General features: G+C 48.7%; 1 protein-coding gene across 1 annotated transcript in view; it reads left to right on the forward strand.

Annotated features, from left to right (window-relative positions):
* The window catches only part of USP7 (ubiquitin specific peptidase 7), a 92,030-nt gene extending 67,270 nt beyond the window's left edge, over positions 1–24,760 (forward strand). The window contains exons 26-31 of the mRNA XM_040441764.1: positions 277–377; positions 1,187–1,286; positions 17,655–17,774; positions 17,896–17,967; positions 20,437–20,527; positions 23,874–24,760. Coding sequence (XP_040297698.1) covers positions 277–377; positions 1,187–1,286; positions 17,655–17,774; positions 17,896–17,967; positions 20,437–20,527; positions 23,874–23,980 — 591 coding nt within the window. The 3' untranslated portion in view covers positions 23,981–24,760. The remainder of the gene's footprint in view (positions 1–276; positions 378–1,186; positions 1,287–17,654; positions 17,775–17,895; positions 17,968–20,436; positions 20,528–23,873) is intronic.
* Positions 24,761–27,704: the final 2,944 nt, after the last annotated feature.

Consider the following 27,704-nt stretch of genomic DNA (forward strand, 5'->3'; position numbering starts at 1 on the left):
TGCCATTCAGTGACTCAAATTATTGCTTTTTTTTTTGATGTCGGGTTTGTCAGGATAGAGATTTTATTTTATTTTTTAATGTAAATCCTGGCCATGCAGTAATCCTCACATTTATGTGCTTGGCACAAATGGTGAAGAAATGTCTTAGAACAGATAAGACACTGAAATTCACGACCCTCAGGCAATTGACGCCTGCTTTTTAGGCCTACAGTATGCGTCATTACGATTCTACTATTACTTTGTTGCCTTACTCTTCTTATTTTTACCTGTGTACAGGAAATAACACTATACCCGGACAAGCACGGTTGTGTAAGAGATCTTCTAGAAGAATGTAAAAGAGCTGTTGAGCTGTCAGAGAAAGGATCTGGTAAATTGAGGTAAGTGACTTGTTTTTCCTATTGAAGGCAGTGGGACAGATTTATCAGTGTGCTTTCGCAGTTTAATATCATCATGCTTACATTGGAGAAGACTGACACAGTGCTCAGTGCACCAGTATCAATAAATCTCCTCCATTGTCTTCATAAAATCGAGTACCATGATGTGCTGTTTATCCTGGGCCTTCGTAATGTCTCAGGGTGAATTCACACACAACAGACTTGTTGCAGTAACTGTTCCATATATCTGTACGGGGCTTGCAGGAATCCATGTGCCTTAATTCAGATAAATGAAAGTTTATCGGTCAAAGAAATTTCTGCAAAAAAATATGCGGCGTGTGGATATATAGTCTTAATAAAATGAACTATGCTGAAGCATCTTTTCTTTGAAATCTGCATTCTGACAACCCTCTGTTATTCCTCCCAGAAAATGTATGACTACCTTGACAACTGATTTTGACCGTTGTTCTTTTCAAAGGGGTGGGTGTCTTTACACAATCTGCCATGTCCTACCACTGCTGATACTGGCAGTTTGTAAGGACATAATTTGTTAGCAAGGTGAATAATAATCAGTTCATTTATTGATACATTTGCAAGAGTAACAGCTCAGAAAATATGCATTGATGTTTTATGGAAAATCATAGTGTGAGCTGAAGTTGTCATGGTGCGAATGCGCATAACTCCTGGTATTTACAGGGAAGTGTCAGACTTCTACATTTCCCAAGCTGTGTTGTATACAAGTAGTTACTGGAGGAAGGATAAATGCTCTACCTCCTTCATGTATACTTATTTTTCTCCTTTTTTCTGTTAAGGCTGCTAGAAATTGTAAGCTACAAGATAATTGGAGTACATCAGGAGGAGGAACTACTAGAGTGTTTATCACCTGCTACAAGTCGAACCTTTAGAATAGAGGTAAGTTCTGTTAGGTTAGACCAGTGGTGGGTAAACTTTTTTGTCAACTGAGCCAAATATCGCCAAAACCACGATTTGAAATTTCTTTTGAGACACATTTTCAAAACCTAAAATATATAGGAAGGTACATTGATTTTTAGTTTCAATAACGAGATTTTTGTATAACTTACCAGTAAAATCTCTTTCTCGCTCTTCCTTGGGGGACACAGGAAACCTTGGGTATAGCTCATCTCCATAGGAGGCGTGACACTAAGTGAAAGACTGTTAAGCCCCTCCTCCAGCAGCTATACCCTCAGCCTGGAGAGAGAGACTACCAGTTATGTGCCCAAGTAGTTAAAACAATAGGCAAGGATCAACCAAATTAACACCAACAAGTCAAAACACCCGTCAGGGCAACCAAAACAATGGGAGGGTGCTGTGTCCCCCAAGGAAGAGCGAGAAAGAGATTTTACTGGTAAGTTATACAAAAATCTCGTTTTCTCGCCCAATTCCTTGGGGGACACAGGAAACCTTGGGACGTTCAAAAGCAGTCCAAAAAGAGGGAGGGACCACAACCCAAGATGAATTAAAGCACCATAGGCTTTAAGGCACCGCCGCCTGTAAGACCAGGCGTCCCAAAGCAGCATCCGCCGATGCATAAGTGTTCACCCTGTAGAACTTGGTGAAAGTGTGCAAAGAAGACCAGGTGGCCGCCTTACACAACTGTTCAGCCGAAGCTCGATTTCGCTGAGCCCAGGAAGCCCCGACCGCTCTGGTAGAATGAGCGGTAACACCAAAGGGCGGCTCCCTGCCCTTAGCACGGTAAGCCTCGGCAATAGCCATCTTGATGAAGCGGGCAATAACCACTTTAGATGCCGCCAGCCCCCTGCGCGGACCCTCCGGAACCACAAATAGAGAATCCAAGCGCCGAAAGGGTCTAGTTACATCCAAGTAGATCCTCAGGGCCCTAACAACATCCAGATGGTGAAGATCCCGTTCCCGAGGATGAGACGGGGACGGGCACAGAGAAGGAAGGACAATATCTTCATTCAAGTGAAAAGCGGACACCACCTTCGGAAGGAAATCCGGAACCGGGCGGAGAACCACTTTGTCCTGGTGAAAAACCAAGAGGGGTTCTACACAAAGTGCCGCCAATTCAGACACACGCCGAAGAGACGTGATGGCAACGAGGAAAAAAACTTTGCAAGACAACAAGCGAAGGGAAACCCTACGCAGAGGCTCGAAAGGAGAAGATTGGAGAGCCGTCAGCACAACATTAAGATCCCGAGATGGAACGGAAGCGCGATACGGGGGAGCATAGTGAGCAACCCCCTGAAGAAAGGTCTTAACTGGACCGAGCGGAGCCAGAGGGCGCTGGAAGAGGATCGAAAGCGCTGAGATCTGACCCTTTAGGGTACTGAGACCCAAACCCAAGTCCAGACCAGACTGCAAGAAGGATAAAATCGTGGGGAGAGAAAACCGAAGGGGATGAACATCTAAGGTCTCGCAGAAGTTCAAATAGGCCGGCCAGGTTCGGTAATAAATCCTGGACGATGCCGGTTTACGTGCACGAATCATGGTACGGACCACATCAGCAGAAAACCCCCGCCGCGTTAGGACTGCGGTTTCAATAGCCACGCCGCTAAACGTAGCGACCCTAAATGCTGGTGGAAGATCGGCCCTTGAGAGAGGAGATCTTCTCTTAGAGGCAGAGGCAAGGGAGCGTCTGCCAGGAGCAGCATAAGGTCGGCGTACCAAGGACGACGAGGCCAATCCGGGGCTATTAGGATCGCAGGCGTGCCTTCCGCCGCGACCTTCCGAAGGACTCGTGGAAGAAGAGGCAGGGGCGGAAAAACGTAGAGGAGAGAGAACCCCGTCCAGGGAAGGACGAGCGCGTCCGCGCCGTAAGCGTCCGGATCCTTGGCTCTGGCCATGAAGGTGGGAAGCTTGTGGTTGAATCTGGAGGCCATGAGATCCACGTCCGGACGACCCCAACGGAGGCAAAGAGACTCGAAGACGTCGGGGTGCAGAGACCACTCGCCCGGGTCGATCGTCGTCCGGCTGAGGAAATCCGCCGCCCAATTGTCCACCCCCGGGATGTAAATGGCCGAAAGGGCTGGAACATGAACTTCCGCCCAGCGAAGGGTTAGAGACGCCTCCCTCATCGCCGCCGCGCTGCGAGTGCCCCCCTGATGATTTATGTATGCCACAGCCGTGGCATTGTCCGATTGGACACGAACAGGGTGACCCTGAAGCAGCGAAGTCCAATGCCGGAGTGAGAGGAGAACCGCCCTCAGCTCCAGAACGTTGATCGGCAGTTTGGACTCCGATGGAGACCAAGTGCCTTGTACGGACCGAGGAGGAAACACCCCCCCCCCCCCCCCCCAACCCCGCAGACTGGCATCGGTGGTAATCACCAACCAAGTTATCGGCAGAAAGGACTTCCCCTGGAGAGGGGTCCGCAACCACCAGAGGAGAGAGGAGCGAATCTGGGGGGAAGGGGAAAATGCCGATCCAGACTCTCCTGGGACTTGTCCCAGGCGGACAGAATGGCAGTCTGAAAGGTGCGGGAGTGATACTGCGCGTAGGGGATTGCTTCGAAACAGGACACCATCTGTCCCAAGACCCGCATGCTGAACCGGAAAGAAGGATGGCGGTGGGTCAGAAGGCTCCGAACCGACCGATGAAGGAGCTGGCGCTTTTCTGACGGAAGCCGAACCTCCGCTGCATCTGTATCCAGCAGCATCCCCAGAAAGATCAGATTTGGGAAGATTGATAATCCAACCGAACCGGCGTAAGGTTTGTAGCGAGAGGTCCACACTGGCAGATGTCGGTGACAGAGAGGGTGCCTTGATAAGGAGATCGTCCAAATATGGAAGAAGAAAAACTCCCCTGGAACGAAGTAAGGCGAGGACAGGGGCAAGGACCTTTGTGAAAACGCGAGGGGCCGTCGCCAGCCCGAAGGGGAGGGCAACGAACTGGTAGTGGTCGGACCCCACTGCAAAGCGCAGAAAGCACTGATGACACCGAGCGATCGGAATATGAAGGTAGGCGTCCTGGATGTCGATAGAGGCCAGGAACTCCCCTTTTTCCAGAGAGGCCACCACCGACCTGAGAGACTCCATCCGGAACCGCTGAAGACGAAGGAAACGGTTTAACCGTTTTAGATCCAGAATGGGACGAACCGAGCCTTCTTTTTTGGGGACCACAAAAAGGTTTGAATAGAACCCCTTGAATCTTTCTTCCATAGGAACCGGAGTGATGACCCCTTTGTCCAGAAGGGTGCGAGTGGCAGTAAAGAAATCGGCCGCCCCTTGGGGATCCCGGGGAACCCGGGAACGAAAGAACCGAACTGGGGGGAGGGACGCAAACTCGAGTTTGTACCAGGAAGACACAACCTCGAGGGCCCAGGCGTCGCAGACGTGTGCCTGCCAGAAGTCCCTGAACAGGAGGAGACGTCCCCCCACCCGGGTGGGTGGGAGCGCACCTTCAGGTAGGGTTCTGCTTGGTCGCGGGAGGGCGAGCAGGCTGTGACTTGCGCCAGGAGGGCTGGGTCCGAAAAAAAGGTTTCTTACGTCCGTCTTGGACAGGGTTAGTGGATGGACCTGAAGTGGTGCGAGGTGCGGGAAGACCTGAAGCGAGAAAAGGTGGGACGGCCTCGAGTGGTGCTCCTAGTCCTGGATTGGGGAAGATGTGTACTCTTCCCCCCCCCCCGTGGCTTCGGAGATGATTTCATCCAAGCGGGTCCCGAACAATCGAGAACCAGTGAAGGGAAGGCCAGTAAGAGACCGCTTTGACGTGGCGTCCGCCGTCCAAACCTTTAACCAAAGCTCCCTCCTAGCCGAAACGGCCAGGGCACACGAACGGGCTATGAGAGCCCCCGCATCCAGGGATGCCTCACAGACAAATTTGCCGGCTTGAACAATAAGTTGGGCTAGAGCACGGAGGTCCTGAATAGGGACGTCGGATTCAAGCTCCTGATCCAGCTGAGACGCCCACTCTGAAACCGCTTTTCCAGCCCAAGCGGAGGCAAAGACCGGCCTGAGGGCGGAACCGGAGGCTGCAAAGATACCTTTTGTAATGGCCTCTATACGGCGATCCTCTGGATTGTAAGGAAGAACCATCTGCAACGGGAATAGCCGTGCTTTTGGACAAACGGGCCACAGGGGGGTCGACTTTAGGTGGTGACGCCCAGTTTGTAATGCAATCCGCCGGGAATGGATAACAGATATCCAACTTCTTAGGCGGGGTAAAACGGGCATCGGGACGGGCCCAGGCCTTAGAAACCACCGACGAGAAGTCAGCGTGGAGGGGAAAAACCGCAGACGCCTGTTTCTGGCGAAAAAAGGAAACACTGTTTTTTTCAGAATTAGGAGGATCATCGTGAATCTTAAAGGTATCACGGATATTGTTAATAAGATGGCCCACGGCAGAAGCCAGCTTTGAAGGCAAGGCCGAGTCCATATCCCAATCTGAATCGACTAGTTCCCCTTCAGAGGGCATATCCTGTAATGAGGAAGGGCCCGACTGAGCGCACCCTTGGGGGTGATACCGAAGCATCCGAGGATGATAGGTGCTCCGCCCTGGACCGCTTCTGGGGTTGACGGGCTCTGGAGGTGTCGCCTGGAGAGAGAGACTCAGACGGGTCAGCTAAGATAGCGGACCCGGAGGGCCCAGCAGGGGAATGCTGCGGTAAGGGCAATGCATCTGCAAGGCGGCCCACAACGTTAGTGAGACTGACCACAGCCTGGGAAAGGGATCTAGCCCAGTCAGGGGGATCCAAGAGGCCAGGGGGTGACACAACAGATGGCGGACCCTGTAATGGCGCTTTGCAAGCCGAGCAATGCGGATCAGGCTGCCCTTGAGGAAGGGGCGCCTTACATGCGGTGCAGGTATGATACCAAGGTCCAGCAGGCACTGAGGGGTCAGACATGTTGGCTGGAAGTAATATAAAAGCGTCCAGGCCAGAGGGCTGCAGTGCTAGAAGGGGTCAACAGTCCTACCAGGTCACAGTGGGAGCAGATGGCACAGCAGCGGCAACAGCAGCGGCAAAACGGCAGCGGCAACACCTGAGGTAAAAATGATCCGTCCTGAGAGCAGGCAGGCACGAAGAGGAGGCGGGGCTAGTGAGGAGCGGGAAGAAAGGACGTCCGCCCCTTGACTGAAGCCTAACATGCAAAGGGGAAGCGGAACGAAGCTCCGCCCCCCGCTGAAACTTTCGCACGCGCGATTCAAAAAATATATGCCGCTGAAGCCCCACAGAATATTGTCCCCCGTCCACCTCCTTATAAGCGGAGGCGAACGACACACCGGTAGCCGGACAAGAGCGTGCGCCTGCCAGAATATCAGCCGGCAGTTGAACACTGCCGCAGCACTAGCCGAGAATAACGAAAGGCGGCCCACACGGCCGCCGCACCTGAGGTAAACTGCGCTGTAACCCTCCCCCTCGAGCACCGCTCAGCTCTGCCCCACACACAAAGGAGCCGACAGGATGTCTTGTAATCGGGACGATGAAGGCTAGGCAGAGGGGTCAGCAGGAGTCAAAGCCCTAACGGGGGGGGGGGGGGGGGGGGGGTAGGAACGGCTGCACAGCCACCTCACCATTCGACGTTTTCACCCTCTGTCCATCCAGCAGGGACGCCCCTTCAGCCACTGTCACCGAAGTGGCAGGGAGCTGGAGAGGGGCTTGCAGGCGGGCGACCCTTGTGCTGGCGGGATGCAGGGGAGCTGGGCTGCCCTGGTCCTCCTTTTCTTCTGTGGGGGAGGCAGCAGTGCGGATAGCCGGCACTGGCGCAGCTCAACCCCGGGAAAACAGAGAGGTCTATTGCGACTCTGTTGTCCCTGTTGAAAAAAAGCAAAAAAATTGAAAATAATATAAAAGAGAAAAAATTAAAAATAAAATCTTTAGCAAAGACAGCTCTGCAGTGCAGAGAGTGTCTTGCCTCCTTGACACTAAGCAAAAAACTGGTAGTCTCTCTCTCCAGGCTGAGGGTATAGCTGCTGGAGGAGGGGCTTAAGTCTTTCACTTAGTGTCACGCCTCCTATGGAGATGAGCTATACTCAAGGTTTCCTGTGTCCCCCAAGGAATTGGGCGAGAAGTTTTTTTTGAGAATATTCTGCGATTATTGCATCAACAGTACCAGTGAGGACTATTAAGGCTCATGTGCCTGCCGTTGCAGTATTGCGGGCCGCATATGGCGGGTCCGCAATACACGGGCACTGGCCGTGTGCAGCCCGCATCATGGACCCATTCACTTCAATGGGTCCAGGATACGGGATATGAGTGCTACAGAGTACTTCCGTGGTGCTTCTGGCTGTGCCTCCGCACCACTAAAAAGTAGTTTTATATGTACTTTCTTTTATTTAGATCTTTATTTCATTTTATCTATCATTTTTTACTTTTATTAAACTTGTCTGCAGACATTACTTTTGCTGTTTAAACAAATGCCAAATAATTGAGTCACCTGTAGGAGGTACACTGACTCTGACTCTATGCCTGTAGTCACTTTCAAAGAAAGCGCCTGCACTGCAGCAGTGTTCTGGCTCTGGCAGATTTCACTGCCCGGGAACTTTTACTACCCTTCGTCACTTCCTCCTGTGACGCAGCACGTTCCGACGTCTGGAAGGAGGTGTGTACTACTACAAGTGAAGGCGCTTACTGTCATGATGCGCGTGCACTAATAGTTAGCGAACACGCCCTCTCTTGCTTTGCGGAACGCAAATGCGTCCCACAGGCAAGAACTCTGTAGTGCAGGATGGGTTGGTTTCGCTGTGGGAGCCCGCACCAAAGAGCCGCATTGAAGAGTCTAAAGAGCCGCTTGTGGCTCGCGAGCGGCGCTTTGCCGACCACTGGGTTAGATTAACCTTCTTACCCTAATAGGGAGTCTTGCTAAAAGTACTAGGTAGGCCTAAGCAGAGCAATTCAAGCATACTTTTTATAGAGCTTTTATATCCGGACTAGTGTGTACATGAACTTTTATTCTGCACCTGCAAGTGCTGAGGGTTCAGAGCTTTACTGTGATGTCTACTCTGCTCTCTTCATTGAGCTCTAACACAACTTCTCCCCTTTGCTATGGGTGATGGGTGCAACTCCTAGTTGGATGCTACAGCTCACTTTGAGCAGAGAGGAGTTCCTGTGAATCAGCTCAATGCAGAGAGCACCTCACACTGAAGCACTGCCACCAGTGCACATGCAGGAATAGAATCTGGCAGAGTAAAAGGTCATATTCGCACTCCTCCTGATTATAAAGGTTGTGCAAAAGGCACGTTTGTACTGCTTTCCTCAGCCCTACCCTGTGCGGTCTACAGATGAGCATGGTCCAAACTACTGGCAGACTCCTTTTTTAACTCCTCCTTCCCGACCGCCCACTATAAATTTACGGCAGAAGTTGGGTATTTAAATATGGTTCCCACTCACAGGTGCCATAAGCACCGGGTGCAGACATTTAACCCTTTAGGTGCTGTGGTCAAATGGCATATGAAAACTGGTGGGAACGGCTCCCCTTAGTGGCGATTGGGGGAGCTGTCCATTCCCTGTGGCAGCCTCGGTCCCTCTGAAGGATCTGAGGCTGCCGCAGCTATCTTATCGGGATCCTGACTGTGGAAGGGCTCCATAGGAACATAGTGAAATGCTGATATACTCCAATGCTAATTCCCTATGGGAAGTTAAAAATATATATAATATATATATATATATATATATATATATATATATATATATATATATATATATATATATTACACACACTGCTCAAAAAAATAAAGGTAACACTTAAACAACACAATGTAACTCCAAGTCAATCACACTTCTGTGAAATCAAACTGTCCATTTAGGAAGCAACACTGAGTGACAATCAATTTCACATGCTGTTGTGCAAATGGGATAGACAACAGGTGGAAATTATAGGCAATTAGAAAGACCCCCCCCAATAAAAGTGGTTCTGCAGGTGGTGACTACAGACCGCTTCTCAGTTCCTTTGCTTCCTGGCTTATGTTTTGGTCACTTTTGAATGCTGGCGGTGCTTTCACTCTAGTGGTAGGTAGTGCAGCTTATCCAGGATGGCACATCAATGCGAGCTGTGGCAAGAAGGTTTGCTGTGTCTGTCAGCGTAGTGTCCAGAGCATGGAGGCGCTACCAGGAGACAGGCCAGTACATCAGGAGACGTGGAGGAGGCCGTAGGAGGGCAACAACCCAGCAGCAGGACCGCTACCTCCGCCTTTGTGCAAGGAGGAACAGGAGGAGCACTGCCAGAGCCCTGCAAAATGACCTCCAGCAGGCCACAAATGTGCATGTGTCTGCTCAAACGGTCAGAAACAGACTCCATGAGGGTGATATGAGGGCCCGACGTCCACAGGTGGGGGTTGTGCTTACAGCCCAACACCGTGCAGGACGTTTGGCATTTTGAAGAGAACACCAAGATTGGCAAATTCGCCACTGGCGCCCTGTGCTCTTCACAGATGAAAGCAGGTTCACACTGAGCACATGTTAGACGTGACAGAGTCCTGAGACGCCGTGGAGAACATTCTGCTGCCTGCAACATCCTCCAGCATGACCGGTTTGGCATTGGGTCAGTAATGGTGTAGGGTGGCATTTCTTTGGAGGGCCGCACAGCCCTCCATGTGCTCGCCAGAGGTAGCCTGACTGCCATTAGGTACCGAGATGAGATCCTCAGACCCCTTGTGAAACCATATGCTGGTGCGGTTGTCCCTGGGTTCCTTCTAATGCAAGACAATGCTAGACCTCATGTGGCTGGAGTGTGTCAGCAGTTCCTGCAAGACGAAGGCATTGATGCTATGGACTGGCCCGCCCGTTCCCCAGACCTGAATCCAATTGAGCACATCTGGGACATCATGTCTCGCTCTATCCACCAACGTCACGTTGCACCACAGACTGTCCAGGAGTTGGCAGATGCTTTAGTCCAGGTCTGGGAGGAGATCCCTCAGGAGACCGTCCGCCACCTCATCAGGAGCATGCACAGGCGTTGTAGGGAGGTCATACAGGCACGTGGAGGCCACACACACTACTGAGCCTCATTTTGACTTGTTTTAAGGACATTACATCAAAGTTGGATCAGCCTGTAGTGTGTTTTTCCACTTAAATTTTGAGTGTGACTCCAAATCCAGACCTCCATGGGTTGAAAAATTTGATTTCCATTTTTTAATTTTTGTGTGATTTTGTTGTCAGCACATTCAACTATGTAAAGAACAAAGTATTTCAGAAGAATATTTAATTCAGATCTAGGATGTTATTTTTGTGTTCCCTTTATTTTATTTGAGCAGTGTATATATACACATTATAATTTTTTATTTTTTGTCACATCATCCCCCTTTCCAATACAGCACCAGAGGCTACACATCTTTGTAACTGCATGCCCGCCATCAGAGGCGTGCAGCGTCTTCTCATCTCTACATTACAGCTGCGTGCTAGTTATGAAGCGTGTAGCGCTCACCATACCTTGTCTATTTACTTATCTGCTCCTTAGGACATGCTGACATAAGTGTGTGCGGCATAGAAACTCTTTGAGCAGACGCACAAGGATTTGTTTTAGATGAGTGTAGCAATCATACCTGTGGATGTGGGGCTAATAGTGTGCTGTAGCCTGTTAGAAGCTAAAAAACAATAGCACTCACCTTAGGAACACTGTATAATGCCTCCCACAGTTTTACACATTATCATCACCTCTATTTGGAGGGAGATACGCTGTGTGTTCATTCAGAGTATATACAACACAGCATTGTCACTGTCTCCAATGAGGATATGAGATTTTCTTGTGTGACAGGAAGGATGGTTATGCAATATTTGTAAAAAGACATAACTGCTCTATTGCACCCTAGCCTGATTTGAATATTTTTGGCGGTTAGACACTTTATGATCTTAAGAGTTTTTTAGCGTTTTCCGTTCAGGCAGTAAATCGCTTTACTTTAATGCTAACGCATACCAGTTGATCATAATCGGAAGATAACCATCATCACCCTTTCCCAAAAATAAAAATGAGTAAACAATGAAAAAATAAACATTGTGGGCATCACCATCGTACACACTCCAAAATAGTACTGGCACTGTTATGGTGGGGGGGGGGGGGAGAGAGAATCTGTGGATGGCACTGTTATTGGGGGCCATCCACGGACCACCATTAGTTCAAAAGCCCACCTTTTGGTTAAAAATATATTTCTCGCCCAGTTTCCTTGGGGGACACAGAAGACCTTGGGTATAGCTCATCTCCCTAGGAGGCGTGACACTAAGTGAAGACTGTTAAGCCCCTCCTCCACAGCTATACCCTCAGCCTGGAGAGAGAGACTGCCAGTTTTTGCTTAGTGTCCAAGGAGGCAAGACACTCCCTGCTCTGCAGGGCTGCTTTCTCCTTGTTTCAATTTTAGTTTTTTACTTTTTTATTTTATTTTTGTTCCAGATCATCAGGGATAACAGAGACGCACTAGACCTCTCTGTTCTCCCGGGGTTGAGCTGCGCCAGTGCCGGTCACCCGCACTGCTGCCTCCCCCACAGAAGGCAAGGTGGATCAGGGCAGCCTCGCTCCCCTACATCCCGCCAGCGCAAGGGTCGCCCGCACGCCAAGTCCCTCTCCCAGCGTCCTGCCACTACGGTGCCAGTAGCTGAAGGGGCGACCCTGCTGGAACGGACCGAGGGTGAAGACGACTATGGTGAGAGAGAGGCTTCTCCAGCCCTACGTCCCCCGTCCCCCCCCGGTCTCCTGCGTGCCTGACCCTATACTGGGCCTATGGACCCTTCTGCCCATGCTAGACCTAGGCTGGCTCCTGGGCTGTCGCAGGGCGACATTCTGCTCCCTCTCTCCTGGCCTCCAGGACATTGGCACCCTTCTCCCTACAAGAAGAATGCCTAGGGAGCTGCGGAGGTCCGCAACTAGCTGCCCCTGATGGAGGGGTTATGCAGGCGTCCACCCTCACAGACCCGGTCTCAGGGTCCCCCTCCCTCTTACCGGCCACTACTTCAGGGCCAGAGGGCCCGCGCCTTGCTGCCACTGACCCTCCCTACTCTCACGGACACCGTTCCAGGGGAAAGGAGGTTGTAGCTGCCGGCCATATGGAGCGCTGTTCTAGGCAGGTGCCCGCTCCAGGGGTGAAATGGCTGCCGGGTGCAGGGTCCTCACTTCCGGACAGCTGGGTGGGCACCGTGGCCTGCAAAATGAGCGCTTCAACAGCCCCGGCCGACCGTCGGAACAAAACTTGTGTTCCACTTCAAGGCCGCGATCCCGCTCTATCCGGGTCCCCGGCTCGCGGGGTGGGCACCCGCGGCCGGTATGTGCCGCTCCGTAGGCCCGGCTGGTACTTTAAGTACTGTGCGGCCCCGGTCATCCGGGCGCCGCTAAAAATTTAGGCCCCGGCTCTTACGGCCCGTGGGGTGGGCACCCGCGGCCGGTATGTGCCGCTCCGTAGGCCGGCCGGTACTTTAAATACTGTGCGGCCCCGGTCAGCCGGGCGCCGCTAAAAATTTAGGCCCCAGCTTCACGCTACTAGGCCGCAAATTCAGGCCTCTGTTGGAGGGGGCTGGAACTTCTCCAGGCGCGAATTCTTCCCGCCTGGAGGTTCCCCCGCCCCCAGAGGATCGCAGTGCCGCCCCCCAGGCCGGATCCCTGTTAACCCTTTGGGTACAGGCCGGCTTCCGATGAGCCTGTATGGGTGGATCTGTGCCCTGTAGGTGGCCCCCCCCTTTTATTTTATTTTTTTCTGCCTCAGTGAGGCTGTGTGTTAAAAAAAAAAAAAAAAAAAAAAAAAAAGAAAGTTTTTATTATATATATGACTTGTGGGCTGCGCAGGACGCTGCAGCCTCATCTCAGAGTGCTGCCTGTATACATGCCCCCCTTCCATAGGCGGCATGGTGTCGCGCTCCCCGGCTGCGGCGCTGCCAGGGTCTTTTTTCCCCTTCTAGGTGGTTTTCTTGCCCTTTCCGCGCTACGGCGCTGGTCAAGTGCATGCCTTTTCTGTAGGCAACATTCGTCACCCTCTCCAGTTATGGTGCCTGCCATGTGCAGGACCCCCCTCCTGGGCGGGATACTGCACTCTCCCTAACTGCGGGTTGGCCTTGTGCATGATCCCCCTTTCATTGGCGGCCTACTGCAGTTTCTCCGGATACAATGCTGGCCATGTGCACGACCCCCTTCCATAGGTGGAACACGGCACTCTCACTGGGTTCGCTGCTGGCCATGTGCGTGCCCCCCTTCCATAGGTGGAACACGGCACTCTCACTAGATTCGCTGCCTGCCATAGGCATGACTCCCTTCTGTGGACGGCATTCGGCACTCTCACTGGATTCACTGTCAGCCATGTGCATGACCACCTTACATAGGCGGTATGATGTACTCTCATTGGATTCACTGCCGGCCTTGGGTATGCCTCCTTCCCGGGTGGCGGCATACATACACTCCCTCGGTCGGTGGTTGTTCTCTCGCCGGTACATTGTTGGCCATGTGCATGACCCCTATACATAGCGGGGTGCTTGCACTCTCTCTGGATCCGCGGCCGGCCATATGCATGACCCCTCTTCTGTGGGCGGTGTACGCACTCTCACTGGATTCGCTGCCGGCCATGGGCATGCCTCCTTCGGTGGCATACACACTTTCTCACCGACTGCTCGCATTCTCCCTGGATGCGATGCTGGACATGTGCATGACCCCCCCCCCCCCCCCTTCCTTTTCTGGGCGGCATACTACACTCTCACCAGATACGTTGCTGGCCTTGAGCATGGCCTCTAACATGGGTGGAACGCTTGCGCTTCCATTGGATACGGTGCTGGCCTTGTGCGTGACCACCCCTCATTCCATGGGTGGAATTTTGCACGCTCACAAGATTCAAGGCTGTCCTTGTATGTGCTGTACTGGACTTGCACATGTTCCCCTTCATTGGCGGAGTAGTTACACTCTCACGAAATTTCGGGTTGGGTGAATTGTTGCACACTCACTTAATGCTAAGATAGCCCTGTGCATGCCCCCCTTTTTCACTAGGTGGACCTCCTGCGTTCCTGCTGGATACTGTGTGGCCATGTGCATGGCGCCTTTCTGGGCGAAGTATGGTATGCCCTACTTCTCTGACGTAGGTACGGCCTTGGGCATCACCCCCTTTTTGGGGCAGGCCTTTGCATTCTTGCCCACTGCAGTTTGCCAGGTACATTTCCCCCCTTTTTCGGGGCGGTCAGTTTGCGTTCCATCGCATACCATACTAGTCTTGTGCATAACTCCTTTCAGTTTGCACTCCCGTAGATACTGTGGCACTCTGTGGCTGGCCCTCTTCGCTGAGTGATATATTTTTGCAGTGAGCGGACGTTCTTGTGCGTTGTTTCCTTCTCGTCCCGTAGGTGGGTTGGCCTTCTCACTGCTTACGGGGCTACTCGTACGTATGCCTCCTTTCCTCCTGCGACATACTTTTTCTCTTGGGATACGATGATTGCCGCAAGCCTTGCACTATTCTCTAAGGAGATCATTCTGTCCATCTGTGTAAGCCTAAGGTGTTGTCCAATAAACAACAAATGAATACCTTATATTTAAGTAGACGGGCTCTACTGTTCGCTACTGCACAGAGCTGGGTGGTACTCATTCATTTCGTTGGCCCATTTGTCCTTCCGCGGCATTGTTTCCCTGTGCTAGTGGTCACATGGTCGAGAGCGCTGTCTGCAGCGCCCTTCGCATTTTATGTTGGCTCTGGCGGGACTACGGTCCCCTCGCCTAATACCATTTCCTCCTCTTCGGGTGCAGTGTGGTATGATTCTTTCCGGATTGGCGCCCTCGGTGCTTCAGTCTGATCTGCTACCAGGTTCGGGCCGCTATTCTTGGGAAGGTCACCCAACTTCTCTTGGGTGCTCGCTTATACAGGTCTGGGGGACCTCCACCTTGGGTTCTTCAGGGTATTCGCCTTCTGCGAGGCGGTGAACCGGGCGTCTCTGTGTAGCGGTGTTCTGCTTTTGAGCTGTCCTATGGCCTCTCTGTTGCCCACTCCCCCTTTCGGTTGGAGGGTGTTATACCGGCCTCTGTCTCGCCTGCCTTTTCTCGCCGGCTCTGTTTGGCTCCCACTCGGTACAGATCATTCCGATGTGGCGTCTGTTCCGGCCACGCTTCAGAGGCTGTTCCTTCACTGCCCTTCCCTCTGGGGAAAGCATGGTTGTTCATGTGGATGGTTCTGGTGTTCCTTTTGAGTCTCCCTTGTCCACACTGGCTGTACTAGCTGTGTGCCTATTTACCGGGTCTACCGTTTTCTGTCCTCCCGCTGGGTGCAGATTGCGTTTTTTCCATTTTAGGCAATGTTTCTGCTTTGGATTCACCTTCTCGGTAACTTGGGAGGACTACCATTTGGTCAGGATTGTCTTTTAAATCTCCCACACCGGAACTGTAGTCCGTCTTCCTGTGGTGGCTACATTGGCTTCGGCTTTAGCCTGTCTTGTCCTGGCGGTTGCTGGGCGGACCCTTCGGTTCCTGTCCGTTTGTCCTTCTGCTTCCCCACTCTGGGGGGATACGGGACAACCTTGCTCGGGGGCCGACGGGACCAGTTCTACCGACTGTTCTACCCGTGTTACGGGTCTGCGCCTGATCATTGGGTTTTCACCCGCTTGCCCAGGCAACTCTAGTGGGCTCGCTAGTGTTCGCTTCTAGCCGAGTTTTTCGTCCAGGATCTGTGGTAGGACTTAGGGTTTTACCTGGGGTTCTGTGGGAAGCTGGGCGTTCCCCCACTCTGCCTTTCTCCATGGTTCTGTCTTTCTCCAGTCCGGCCTGGACCTGGGGCTGGGACTCTGTTGCTTGAAGTATCAAGTGTCATTCCTGTCCTTCCTCTTTCAGCGTTCCCAGGCCCTCTGGGCCTGTCAGGAACTTCTTCCATGGAGCGGCTCTTGGGTTCCTTTGTACTGTCCTCCGGTACCGTCCTGGGAACTACATACTAGGCTCTTGGCGCTCCAATTTTTCCTTGGAGCCGTTACAGAAGTTCCCTCTACTAACAGTTGGGTTTCTGTAGCCATCGTGTCTCTGATGGGTGCCTGAGTGGCGGCCCTTCTTGTTCCTAGCCTTCTGTCTTCCCCCAGGACAGGGCTGTTCTCCATTCCGTCTCTTCCTTCCTTCTGAAGATGGTGTTTGTCTTTCATTTCATTGAGGCAGTCGTCCTCCCCTTCCCACCCCAGGGAACGTTGGAGATCTCCGACTCTTGTCGACATTCGGTCTCTTGTGTTTCCAGGAGGTCCGTGCAAAGGGTTGACGGCCTCCAGGGTGGCTTTCCTCCGCTTTCTCAGAGTGGCTCTTGTTGTGGTTGCCGCACCAAGGGCAGGGTTCTGCTTTTGGTGTCACCATTCATTTGGCCAGAGTTGTCGGTTTTTTCCTGGGCCGAAGGTCTTCCTTGCACACCTTACCGAGTTCTACAGGGTGCATACTCGGGCTTCGGCGTATGCTGTTTCGGGCCGCCTGGTCTGCAGGCGGCGGGTTTTTTGATGCCTTCGGGTGCTTCGCCTTGGTGCTGTGGTCCCTCCCCCTTTGGACTGCTTTTGAACGTCCCAAGGTCTTCTGTGTCCCCCAAGGAAACTGGGCGAGAAAACGAGATTTTTGTATAACTTACCAGTAAAATCTCTTTCTCGCTCTTTCCTTGGGGGACACAGCACCCACCCATTCTTTGTTCTTCTCTGACTGTTTCCGAGTTTGTTTACCCTTTGGGTAGTTGGCTTGTTGGTTCCAATTTTTGGACTTTGCCTTTTCTCACTACTTGGACACGCAACTGGCAGTCTCTCTCTCCAGGCTGAGGGTATAGCTGTGGAGGAGGGGCTTAACAGTCTTCACTTAGTGTCACGCCTCCTAGGGAGATGAGCTATACCCAAGGTCTTCTGTGTCCCCCAAGGAAAGAGCGAGAAAGAGATTTTACTGGTAAGTTATACAAAAATCTCGTTTTCGCTCATCCCTAGTACTGACCCAGGAAATGAAGAGCATGGGTCAGTTTTACCTCATAGGAAACACTGTAAAAACAAAACTCAAAAAACTCTGGTGGAAGTTTTTTTTTTTTTCCTAATTCCACCCCATTTAAAAAAAAAATTCCAGCATCCCACTACATTGTATACAGCAGTAAATGGTGCTTTTAAAGTACAACTGCTCCCGCCAAAAATAAGTGTTCATATGGATATGTGAATGGAACAAAAAAAAAAAAGTTATAAGTCTGGGAGGGCAGGGAGTAAAAAAACTAAAAAAATATATGGGAAATTCTCTGGGGCTGAAGGGTTTAAGGTTATGTTCACACACTGCAGAAATTTCTGCGATTGGTTATGTGTTTATACATCGGAATTGGATGGTCGCAGAAATGTCTGTCTACTGCATGTGATTATATCTTAACATTTTATGGCAGAACATGTGAATATTGTAGGCTTTCATATTTTTTTTTTTTTCTATTACTTTTCAGGAAATCCTTTTGGACCAGGTGGAAATAGATAAAGAAAATGAAATGCTTATTACTGTGGCACATTTTCACAAGGAGGTGTTTGGCACATTTGGGATTCCATTTTTGCTTAGGATACATCAGGTATGTTGCAGCGTATCAATTCCTAATGTTGGATTCAACAGCATTGGGAACAATTGGTGGCCTGCTCTTTAGCATAGATATGTTTTGCTTTTTTAGAACTTTCATTTACTTTTTCAATTAGGGTGAGCCATTCAGAGAGGTGATGAAGAGGATTCAGGCCATGCTGGAAATCCAAGAAAAAGAGTTTGAAAAGGTAGGTGGGGATGTCGAACCTGTGTGCATGCTGGGTGCAGCGGTCTTTCCATTAACAAATAAGGCTAGGGCTATACATGGTGACTTGTAGCCATGCAACATAAGATCGCAGTGTTGTGCTGCCTGTCGCACCTAATATTGAAGGTGATTACCGTATTTTTCGCCCTATAAGACGCACCAGCCCATAAGACACACCTAGGTTTTAGAGGAGGTCAATAAGAAAAAAAATATTTTTCATTAGACCTCAGGTCAAACTCCGAATGTTAATCAGACCTCAGCAGACTGCCCCAATGTTAATCAGACCTCAGCAGACTGCCCCAATGTTAATAAGACCTCAGCTAAGTACCCCAAAATAAATAAGACCCCCAATTCAATCCGTATATAAGCCCCCAGCAGCCTCATATCGCATTAAAAAAAAGTCACTAATCCTGCTGTGGACGCCGCCGCCGCTCCTCACCTCCAGCGATTTTTCTCCTGCCGTCGGCCGTGCTGTTACCTGACGCACACAACATTAGGTCACAGAGCGCCCTCTTGTTGTGCACAGCCGGGGACCAGGAAGCAGTGAGTACAAGGTCTTTATCGCTTCCTGGTCCTCCGGTACTAATGAGCACTCATTAGTATTCACCCCATAAGACGCAAGGGGGCGAAAAATACGGTATGTTGCAAGCCACAAGTTTCCATTGCATGGCAGTCTCCACATATCCAAACCTGCTGAATTTCTGCACGTTTCATTAGATAGAACTGCCAACATAACCTTTGCAACCTTTTATGGCTGAGATCAGAATAACCTTTGTAAGTGACAACCAAGGATGATCATGGATACGGTAACGGCCGAGCTAGCTGTTGTACTGTTTTTCCATAACTCCCATAGAACAGAGCTCCAGACGTCGTAGCATGACGTGTGGCTGTTTCCATAACTCCAGTCACCCTTTGCCTTCCTTATGAGGATTTTTTCCAATCTCAGATGAAGGGCTGATATGGGAATAACCCATAGCCACAAGGCAGCATGTAGCCCTAGCCTACTCTAATCCCATGTGTTGAGTGCATGTTCTAGTCTGTCTTTAGCGTTATTAGGGCTCTTTCACACCTGCGTTATTGTCTTCCGGCATAGAGTTCCGTCGTCGGGGCTCTATGCCGGAAGAATCCTGATCAGGATTATCCTAATGCATTCTGAATGGAGAGAAATCCGTTCAGGATGCATCAGGATGTCTTCAGTTCCGGAACGGAACGTTTTTTGGCCGGAGAAAATACCGCAGCATGCTGCGCTTTTTGCTCCGGCCAAAAATCCGGAACACTTGCCGCAAGGCTGGATCCGGAATTAATGCCCATTGGAAGGCATTGATCCGGATCCGGCCTTAAGCTAAACGTCGTTTCGGCGCATTGCCGGAGCCGACATTTAACTTTTTCTGAATGGTTACCATGGCTGCCGGGACGCTAACGTCCTGGCAGCCATGGTAAGTGTAGCGGGGGAGCAGTGTACTTACAGTCCGTGCGGCTCCCCGGGCGCTCCAGAGTGACGTCAGGGCGCTCCAAGCGCATGGATCATGTGATCGCATGGATCACGTCATCCATGCGCATGGGGCGCTCTGACGTCATTCTGGGGCGCCCCGGGAGCCGCACGGACTGTAAGTATACCGCTCCCCGCTCCTACTATGGCAACCAGGACTTTAATAGCGTCCTGGGTGCCATAGTAACACTGAAAGCATTTGGAAGACTGTTCCGTCTTCAAATGCTTTCAGTACACTTGCGTTTTTCCGGATCCGGCGGGCACCTCCGGCAACGGAAGTGCATGCCGGATCCCAACAACGCAAGTGTGAAAGAGGCCTTAGGCTACTTTCACACCTGCGTTTAGGTGCGGAGCCGTCTGGTAATCTGCACAGACTGATCCGCACTTATAATGCAAACGCTGGTATCCATTCAGAACCGATCCGTTTGCATTACTCTGTAAAAAAAAAAAAAAAAAAAAAAAAAAAATCATCTAAGTCTGTGTAAGTCAAACGGATCCGTCCTGACTTACATTGAAAGTCAATGGGGGATGGGTCCGTTTACAATTGCACTATATTGTGTCAGTGAAAACGGATCCGTCCCCATTGACTTACATTGTAAGTCAGGACGGATCCGTTTGGCTCTGCATCGCCAGGCGGACACCAAAACGAGTTTGGTGTCCGCCTCCAGAGTGGAATAAAGGGGGAGCGAAGCCAAATTGATGCATTCTGAACGGATCCTTATCCATTCAGAATGCATTGGAGCTAAACTGATCCGTTTTGGGCCGCTTGTGAGAGCCTTGAAACGTATCTCACAAGCGGACCCGGAAACGCCAGTGTGAAAGTAGCCTTTAGTATTCTAATATAGACATGTATACTGTAAGATATAGGCATATGGAAAAATGAAGATTGTAGACACATGTGCGTCTTATGGTTGACTTCAATTTTATTTATTTTTATAACATTTGTTACCTTTGTTTGTACAGTTCAAGTTTGCAATTGTAATGATGGGCCGGCATCAGTACATAAATGAGGAGGACTATGAAGTGAACTTAAAAGACTTTGAGCCCCAGCCTGGTGAGTATATTTGACATAGTGAAAAGTAAATGAGTTTCCAAACTGTATATACAGTGGTCCCTGAGGATACAATATTTTTTCAACATAAGAATCGTCTTTCTGGGGCCATCATAAATTAAACCAAACTCAAAATACAATTCCTCAGTCAGCACCAAAACCAACCAATTGACACAGCCATTTCTCCAGTAAAACACCTGTATTTGGTGTCTAGTAGCTCCTCTATATAGCACAGTGTGGTACTACATGTCATGTGCTGCCCTCTGTACCAGGATAAGCTGCTCCTTTGAATCAGGTGGGGGCAGCTCAGTTTTAATTTTCTAGTACATTGTGCGCTATTCAGAACTCTGAAGACCCTCCTTTCTATCATCGTAGAAAGTGACTTCCAGCATCTATTCCTGACTTATGTAAGGAATTGCTTCATCTGTCTTGGTTTTCTGCTTATTTTTCTTAAATCTTTTATTTCTGTTATCTTGGAATGACATTTCGGGGCTTTGGTACCGCTTACTAGTTTTCCATAGAGTCAGGAACGCAAGTGAGAACTGTTTCAGCTGTCGTCCCAGAACCGATTAATATTTTAACTTGAGACCACCTTATCTTAATAATAGAATAAAAATATTTTAGTAAAAAGTTGTATACTAGACAAGTGGGAAGCATTCTGGGTAGATTGTCATTCCATTAGAAACCCTTCCTTGAATTCAGCTAGTTATAGCAGCTACATTGATAGGGGCTCCATTAGCTTGCATATTGACGGACGTCCTGAACATGGCCACTTTTCTGCAGATATTGGCCCCCACCAATGTTATGACAGATCTGAAATCATTCACCCGAGAGCGCTGCAGCTTTCTTTCTTTCCATGTACATTTTGCAAACCTTTAAGTTACTATGCAGATGTAAGTAAACTTTGGCCGCCACTTGACTGTCTGCAGAGAAGAGTAATTATGTAGCATTTTGTTAAAATCTTAATTTAGATACACTACATTAATTAGTGTCTGCAAGTAATGCTCATTAAATGAGCCTAGAAGTACTACCATTTGTAGTGATGAAAATAATGTAAGGGCAACTACCATATTTTTCAGCCCATAAGACGCACCTAGGTTTTAGAGGACAATAAGAAAAAAAATCTTTCATTACACCTCAGGTCAGACCCCCAATGTTAATCAAACCTCAGCTGACCGTCCCAATCAGACCCCAATGTTAAGACCTCAGATCAGACCGCCAATCAGACGTCAGCTCAGACCCCAATGTAAATGACCCCCAATCTGACCTCCGATAAGAGCCCCATGCCTTTCTTCAGCCTTCATGCCTCTCATCACCTCTGTTGCCTCAGATCAGCCTTAAGCAGCCTCATATTTTCTAAAAAAACAAACAAAAAAAAAAAAACTTACCTCTCTTGCTCCTGGACGCAGCTGCTCCTCACTGCCCGCAATCCTCTTCCTCCTGCTGTTGGCTGTGCTGTGAACTGGCACGCACAGCGTGAGGTCACAGAGCGCCCTCACGCTGTGCGCAGCCACTGCACAGCAGACAGCCGAGGACCAGGAAGAGGTGAGTACAGAGCCTTCACCGCTTCCTGGTCCTCCGGTACTATGAGCACTTCCATAATATATTCGGCCTGGTTCTGGAATCTGCAGGCAGATTACTGCTACTGTTAATTGAACCAGTACCAGTGTAACCCGGCAGCTAGAGGTAATCCGGATGCAGATCCTGCAGCTTGGGGACACCATGTAAAGGCTCCCTTAGACCCACTTACTATGGCTTCAACCTGTAGTCTAGGTGAAAGCAAGGTAGTCACCACCTCTGATTAGGTTTAAGCATAATGTGTTCACCTTTCTAATGGGTGCTGTACATTCTTCTGCGTACACATTATTATTTAGGAAGGAAAGGAATGCAAATGAGCTCTTAACAAGCTCTGCCATAAAGCCACCAGATGTAAGGCAGCTATCCTATACGTCAATGTTCAGCTCTTTAACCTAAGCTTTGAGACATGACTTGGATAATAAATAAGCCAGCACCTCATCTGCAGACAGCTGTTTCGGGGTGATTGCCGCTCATCAGAGCAGAGAGTACTGGCTTGACTGGGTGAGAGGTCTGTTAAGTCATGTCTCAAAGCTTAGTTAAAGAGCTGAACATTGACTTAGGCCTCATGCACACGACAGTGTTTTTTCACTGTCAGTGATTTGGCTTCAGTGGTCTGTGTCTGATTTTGCTTCAGTTGTGTTTCCTTGTCTTCCTTTTTTTTTGTCTGACGGGGGAAAAAAAAGGAAGGTTAATGAAAAGTGTAATTTTATTGCACCATGGTCTTGTAGAAAAAAAAGGACATGGACGCGGACACAAATGACATACCAGTTGTGCATCCGTTTTTTTTGACTGACCCATTGACCTGAATGGGTCTGTCCTCCGTTTTCCACTGACAAGAATAAGACAGGTTACGCGGAGAAAAAACTGAGGACTATCAGTTTTTTTTCACAGCTCCATAGAAATGAATGGGACCTCCGTCATTTTTCACAGTTTAGCGGAACGGACGCGGATGCACACAACGGTCGTGTGCATGAGGCCTTAAAGGATAGCTGCCTTACATCTGGTGGCATTAGAGGCAGAGCTTGTTAAGAGCTCATTTGCATCCCTTTCCTCCCAGAATTCCAGAGGAGCGATGTTCGACCTATGTCTCATGCTGATTAAGGTGCTCTCTACCTAAGGAGAGAGCGTACCCCCATTATTATTTAGGCACACATACTTCCTTTCATTTTAGACCAGAGACTGGATAAGTGAACTTTTTAACCATACCAACTTTGTAACAGGAATTGAATCTAAGTCTTACTCCATTATATCATCCATGAAAGCAGGACCTTCCTGATAGAGAAGCATTGAGAGCATGTGTGTCTGCTGAACTAAATAAGTTGACTATCAATTTTCTGTAAATTAGAGCAGGTAACTGTTTTAGGTAGGAGCTAGAGTGTTTCTTCAGTTTTTACTGAATTAATTTGTTCATCAAATAGAGTTTCTGCTGTTAGGGGCCGCCCCTGCTGCCGAAGACGCTCTCTCCACTTCTTCAGTGACAGGGCCGGACATCTCACCCGCCCCTGAAAGTCCCGTTGCTGCAAGTATCTGCACAAGCTCAGAGGGTCTGCTTCCAGTACCAGAGCAGTGACTATTTCCTGCAGAGCATGCACAGCCTTCTACGCTTGCGCTGCAATTTGCAGCAGCAGAGTAGGCGTCAGTTTGTCAGGGCTGGGTGAACTGTATTTAATGGGCAAATCAATATGCCCATCGCTTATCCTATCCTTGCCCTAGTTAATGTTACTACTGTATGGCACAATTGTAAATCTCATGTCTTTTATTCTTTCTTTAGGCAACATGTCCCATCCAAGGCCTTGGCTAGGGCTCGACCACTTCAATAAAGCCCCAAAGAGAAGCCGCTACACATACCTTGAGAAAGCAATTAAGATCCATAACTGACTCACCATAACCAAGTTTATCCAAACCGAGGGACATATAAATGTGTGTGTGTGTGTGTGCACCTTTCTAACAAAGCTAGAACTTTGGTACACGTGCACTATATTTGAAGTCTACAGCAAGAAGATTTGCTGCTGATGTTAATTTTATTTTGTTGAGGCTGTTCCGTTTGGCTTCTCTGTATCTATTGACTGCCCTTTTTGAGGAAAATGAAGGTGTTTTTATAAAGCTTGAATGCCAATGTAATATTTTATGGTAACTGTAAAGCAAGACAGAAAGCAGAACGTGGGGTAAATGTAGTAGAAGAGAGGATTTGGCCCAATATATTGTAGGAGGCATAGGATGGCTGGCTGCACACCAACCCTGGTGTTCCTATTCCACCGTCATCGCAGCAAGTAACTCTTATGTTTACACTCACAACCAGTTTCCTCCCTTTCAATGACATCCTTGTGCATTTGTAAATTCAGAAACCCTCACTTCAATAAATAGCAATCTCTACTCCATTGTGTACATTGTTGGCACTTTTTTGGCAATCGTCCTATACCTACCGCACAATACCTTCAGAAGGTGTCTTTCTATTTCGTCTAGCTATCCACCAGATGATATCTTAAGAGTTGCCGGGAATAAGCCAGGTGTCCTTTGCTGTCTGTCTGCTTGGAGAAAATAATGAATTCTATGTATACCCACGTGTGTATATATAGCTGATGATGCTGATTGAAAAACACCATTTTCATTAACCGCCTTGAGCACACAGGGCATGCTCACTAGTGTTTAGTAGGATAACTTTGTACAAAAATTACAGACCTAAAATGTATATTTAATGAACTGTACAAATTAACACATGGAGGTTCATATTGTCGGTTGAGTCTGTCTTTCACTGATGTTGATGTTCTTGTGTGTAGTTTTATTTCCTATTCCAGTTTTTTCTCAGTTTTTGCTCCCCCCCCCCCCACCTTCCCATCTCTAGTTTATTTTTTGTTTTGTGTTTTTTTGTTCTTTTTTTGTTTTGTTCTTTCTTCCCATCAGACATAAGGACAGAAGCGTGTCGAGTTTGAGTGCAGTACATAGGTCACAGCGATTCAAATGATTTTACTTTGTTTCCTGGTCTTATACTTTACTCCTGTTAGCAGCAGTGTACAACTCTACCTGTATATTGCCTTTTTTTGCTGGAAAATGTTGTCTGTTGAATAAAACTTTTCTATAAAAATGCTATTTCTGTGACTGATATACATGTGAACAGCACTTTCAGTTACTTACAGCGTCATTAGGAACATTTTCCGAAATAGTTTGTGTCTGCCATTCTGTAATCGTAAATCTTTGTCCATGGGGGTGTTATATAATCCATGTACAAATGAGGGAACTTTCCAAGGTAAAGTTCACAGAATATAGTTAGAAACATTAAACTGAAAATGTAAGATGACTGACAAGTGTAGTGTCTGTAGCTGAGATGCCTCTTTAAAGGGCATCTGTCAGCAGATTTATATATGAAACTGGCAGACCTGTTACATATGCGTCTGTGAGATGTCTGACAAATGGAGGTATATGCTCAGATAACCCCTTTTTAAGAAATTTTGTAAATGCTGTAGTGTAGAATTAAATGTTAGCAGTAAAATTTTGTTTTTCGACTCCTTCCTGACCATGGATTGTTCTTTTGATGTGCGATTGGTTTTCTATTCACGCTCAGCACATAACCCCCCCCCATCCCCATTCCCACATTCCAAGGTGGTCTGTGTGTCATGAGGAGTCAGAGGTGGTTTGGAGGATCCATTAGGGATCTGAGTCACAAATGCAGTCTGAAATGTACAGTACAATGCCGGGATTTCTGACCAACCTATTCATAGCCAATGCGGGTCCGTCATGCCACTGAGCTGCACTTCAGAACAATGGAAATACAGGTGCAGTTGTGAACAAAGCCTTGTCAGACACAAGCTCTCTACCACACAAGTTAACGTATTTTCAAATGGGTTTTATGGGATTTTAATACTGATGACCTATTTTCTGGCTAGGTCACCAATATCGCATCGCTGCTTTGAGACGGCACCAGCGCTCCTGTGAGCACCGCAGCCTTCTCCGTGCTTACCAAGCTCAGTGCCAAACATTGTATTAGCTTTTATGGTGCTGAGTGCTGAGCGCAATACCAAGCACAGCTGCTATACAATGTGCGCGTTGCCTTCTCAAAACAGCTGATTGGCGGGGTCCCGAGTGTCAGACCCCCCACTGATGAGATGCTCTGTCTTTTTCAGTGGGTCTCCACAGGGTATGGGGCACTTTGCCCCCATTCTCGTGATCTGTGCGGGCCTACCGCTGGAATCCGACAGCTTTCTCTAACCGGAATACCGCTTTAATGTTTGTATTGATCCTGAACTAGATTACCAAGATTTAGGGAATACGTTGTGTTTTTGTTTTGTTTTTTGTCTTTTTGTGAACTGCTATGTAAGTAAATCTTGCATTGAGGCAGGTCAGTGCACTACTATGATCATATACAGTATTACACTAAGAATATGGTGCATATTTTGCATCTGACATGATATAAATAGTGTGTAGAGCTGTAATGCACATGCTCTGTGACATGGGAACTGTCATCTTTGGAGTGTCCTATGATAGGCATTTGATTTGGCCTCTCGTGTCACTGAGTTTGTCTGTTGATCGAGTATCCTATAATGTATTGAACATGTTTGGCTGAAAAGTAATTCCGTGGCATAATTTTAAGGAGTAAGGGGTTGGGTCAGCACAACCTGCCTGTAGGTGCAGATCACTATGGCAAAATACATATATATAAACGGAAAATGCAAATGTGATCGCACACTACATCCAGCACTCTGCCCTCCATGCTGGATGAGACATTGGTTTATATTTTGGCCAAAGCATAGTAAGCCACTCACCGCGTCAAGGTCGTCTCATGAGTGGTCCCTAACTCTTGTTCCTACCTGTTCATGGGCCATGACAGCCACATAAAATCCAGGGAATGCAGGTCAGCATGCAAGCCAAGTACACTTTGCTTGTAACCCCGTCCGGTGCCATTACAGCTTTCATCGGATCCAGGGATGCAAGTACCAACATGCATGCTGAACCCACCATATACTTCTCCTGGAGCCAGATGGCTAATGGTAGGTTCTATACAAGCAGACTCAGTTTTATACTGACTTTAAAACAAGCCTCAAGGACAGATTAACTGGTCAGGTGGCTGTCATGGCCCATGAACAGGTAGGAACAAGAGTTAGGGACCACTCATGAGACGACCTTGACGCGGTGAGTGGCTTACTATGCTTTGGCCAAAATATAAACCAATGTCTCATCCAGCATGGAGGGCAGAGTGCTGGATGTAGTGTGCGATCACATTTGCATTTTCCGTTTATATAATTTAAGGAGTGTTCTGGGATTTTATCCCCATCTCCTGTATGCATTTGGGCCTTGGTGACCAAGCAAATATTTATTTATTTTCAATCTTATTCCAAGAGCTATACAATTATAATTTTTTTCCCGCCGATATAGCCATATGAGGGCTTGTCTTATGTGGGACATTTTGGAGTACACATAGCTTACTGGTTATATACAGTGAGGAACAGAAGTATTTGAACACCCTGCGATTTTGCAAGTTCTAACACTTAGAAATCATGGAGGGGTCTGAAAATCACATTGTAGGTGCATTTCCACTCTGAGGGACAGAATAAAAAAAATTTCAAAAATCAGGAAATCACACAGTATGATTTTTAAAGAATTTGTCTTG

This window comes from Bufo bufo, chromosome 7 (genome assembly GCF_905171765.1).
Source record: "Bufo bufo chromosome 7, aBufBuf1.1, whole genome shotgun sequence".
Lineage (NCBI taxonomy): Eukaryota > Metazoa > Chordata > Amphibia > Anura > Bufonidae > Bufo > Bufo bufo.